Here is a 2,299-nt window from a genome sequence, read left to right as displayed (position 1 = left end):
GACTGCTCCTCAGGGGCTGCGAGAGGACAGACCCCCCCCGCGTGCCAGGCAGGGGACCTGCGGGAGAGGCCGCCCAGGCCACTGCAGAGCCCTCGAGGCAGGCGTGCTTGGACTGGTCAGAGCTCGCTGCCTGTCAGTCGTTCCAGGGCTGTGGTCAGTGGCGGGGTACACCCACACTGCATCAGTCTGATGGTGGCTGCTGCTGCCAGCAGGGCGACCTGGGTCACTTGAAGCAGGAGCCTTGGAGTGCCTGGTTGTAAGATGACCTGTGTCAGAACAGGCTACCTGCAGCCTTGTACTCTCTAGTGTACTTGCCCAAATGCTGGTCTGGGCTCTGAGCAGGCTTCCCTCTGCTGCTCTCTGACATCTTGCTCTCTCTGCTAGTGGTGGCTGGACAACATGGAAGCCCTTGTGGATGTGTGGCTATGGTCTGTCTGATAGTACTGTCGGCATCATAGGTCTGGGGAGAATAGGTAAGTGCAGGTCAAGTGCAAGATTTGTGTCTCCAGTGATGGCAGGATGATTTTGGAGGTTCGGCCAAGGTATAATCTCCAGTGTTCACCTCTCTGAGGGAACAAGAGGGCTGGGTAGACCCACAGTGACCTTGACTCTTCAGGCCTAAACCGTACAGCTTAGAGCATTCAAACACATCCACTGCCTCTGATTGCTACAGGAAAATGGACATTGTCCTCTCAATCTTCAGTTAAACAAATGCCTTGACAAAGTCCAAGGTGACGTGCTTGTCATCTGTTTGCTTGCAGACTGTCAGCAGGTGGCTGTTTCTTTCCACACTGCTCAGTTTGCTGCCTAGGGTAGCTTCAGGCTTAGCATCCCTTGGCTCCCGCTCCGCAGTTTCACTCTGGCAGGGAGTTCCCTCTTGCTCTCCTGAGGAGGAGCAGCAGACATCCATCCATCCATCCATCCATCCATCCATCCATCCATCCATCCATCCCTCCCTCCATCCCCCATGTGCCTGCCACACTCCAGGCTGGGAGGTGGCCACAGAAGCCATCCCAGCACATCCCCCCTCGGTGGGGCCATGCCTGTGTGGGGGTTGTGCTCGTGGCCACCTCGTGCCCCAGGACAGACAGGTGGGCAGCCCTGGTGGCCCTGCAGCAGCAGCCACAGCAGCCAGACCTTCTCCCTCGCTCCCAGGACAGGCCGTTGCCCGCCGCCTGAAGCCGTTCGGGGTCAAGAAGTTTTTGTACAGTGGCAGCCGCCCGAGGCCGGAGAGTGCCGCCGAGTTCGATGCCGAGTTCGGTGAGAAGGCGTCGGGAGCAGGGATTGCTGTCAGTCCAGGAAGTTTCATTCCCACAGGGAACTGGAACGGCATGGACAGGAGGGGGAAAGTGGCAGCTGCCCCTGGGAGGAGGGCAAGGGTCTTGTGAGCCATCCCCATGGGATGGGTGCTGAGACCTCCTACAGGTCTTCACTGGGAGGAGGTGTTTCCTGGAAACAGCTTTAACGCCCTGCTTTGAAAGGAATTTCACTGTCCAGCTAAGCCCCATGGCCTGAGCTCCAAACGGGACCTTTCTGTGGTCCTGTTAGAACCCAGTGCTAGTTATTCAATCAGAAGCCAGTGCATTCCAGTGGGTGCTTTTTTTGTACAAAGCCATTAGCAGAGCTTGCCCTGCTGCTTGTGCTCTCCTCATCTCCAGGAGTGAAAGGGGCACAAGAGGTTGTTTGGAGGTACCATGTAGAGAGATACAATGCAGATATAAACTGCTGTTGATGGATTTTGCTGTCTGAAAGGAAACGCACACCAGAGCCTCCTTTGGGCCAGACGGCTGAAGCGTCACTGGATTCCCTTTGGCTTTATTTTAATTTAAATGTGAAATCAAACACTGCAGTAGTGCCTGCAGGAACACGCAGGGTTTCTGTTCAGTGTGCTGGTCCTTGTGTCTCCCCATCAGTGGGGAAGGGTCAGCCAGATCTCTCTGGAGCAGCACTTGCTGGTGAATCTCGGGGATGAGGGGTCTCTGGGCGGGGTGAGGCCCCAGGCCGAGCTGTGACCAATGTCTCTGCACTCAGTGCCACTCACCAGGCTGGCCGAAGAGTCGGACTTTGTGGTGGTGACCTGTGCTTTGACCCCGGCCACCCAGGGAATGTGCAACAAGGACTTCTTTGGCAGGATGAAGAAGACCTCTGTGTTTGTCAACACAAGCAGGTGAGTGCCACCCACTCTCCTGCGTGGCTGTGGGTGCAGGGGGTGGGGGCTCTGGGATGTGCTTCCTCTGGGTGCCCAGGAAGCCTGTTCAGCCTTCATGGCTGCATCCCCCACGACTGTTCCCTGGGAAGT

At 56.9% G+C, this 2,299-nt stretch overlaps 1 protein-coding gene across 1 annotated transcript in view; it reads left to right on the top strand.

Annotated features, from left to right (window-relative positions):
- GRHPR (glyoxylate reductase/hydroxypyruvate reductase) overlaps positions 1–2,299 on the top strand; it is a 14,403-nt gene that overhangs the window by 8,022 nt on the left and 4,082 nt on the right. Inside the window, exons 2-4 of the mRNA XM_010005536.1 lie at positions 385–473; positions 1,156–1,260; positions 2,032–2,167. Coding sequence (XP_010003838.1) covers positions 385–473; positions 1,156–1,260; positions 2,032–2,167 — 330 coding nt within the window. The remainder of the gene's footprint in view (positions 1–384; positions 474–1,155; positions 1,261–2,031; positions 2,168–2,299) is intronic.

This window comes from Chaetura pelagica, unplaced genomic scaffold, assembly GCF_000747805.2.
Source record: "Chaetura pelagica isolate M959 unplaced genomic scaffold, ChaPel_1.0 scaffold499, whole genome shotgun sequence".
Classification (NCBI taxonomy): domain Eukaryota; kingdom Metazoa; phylum Chordata; class Aves; order Apodiformes; family Apodidae; genus Chaetura; species Chaetura pelagica.
The sequence above is the reverse complement of the archived record's forward strand: the minus strand, read 5'-3'. Positions and strand labels throughout refer to the sequence as shown.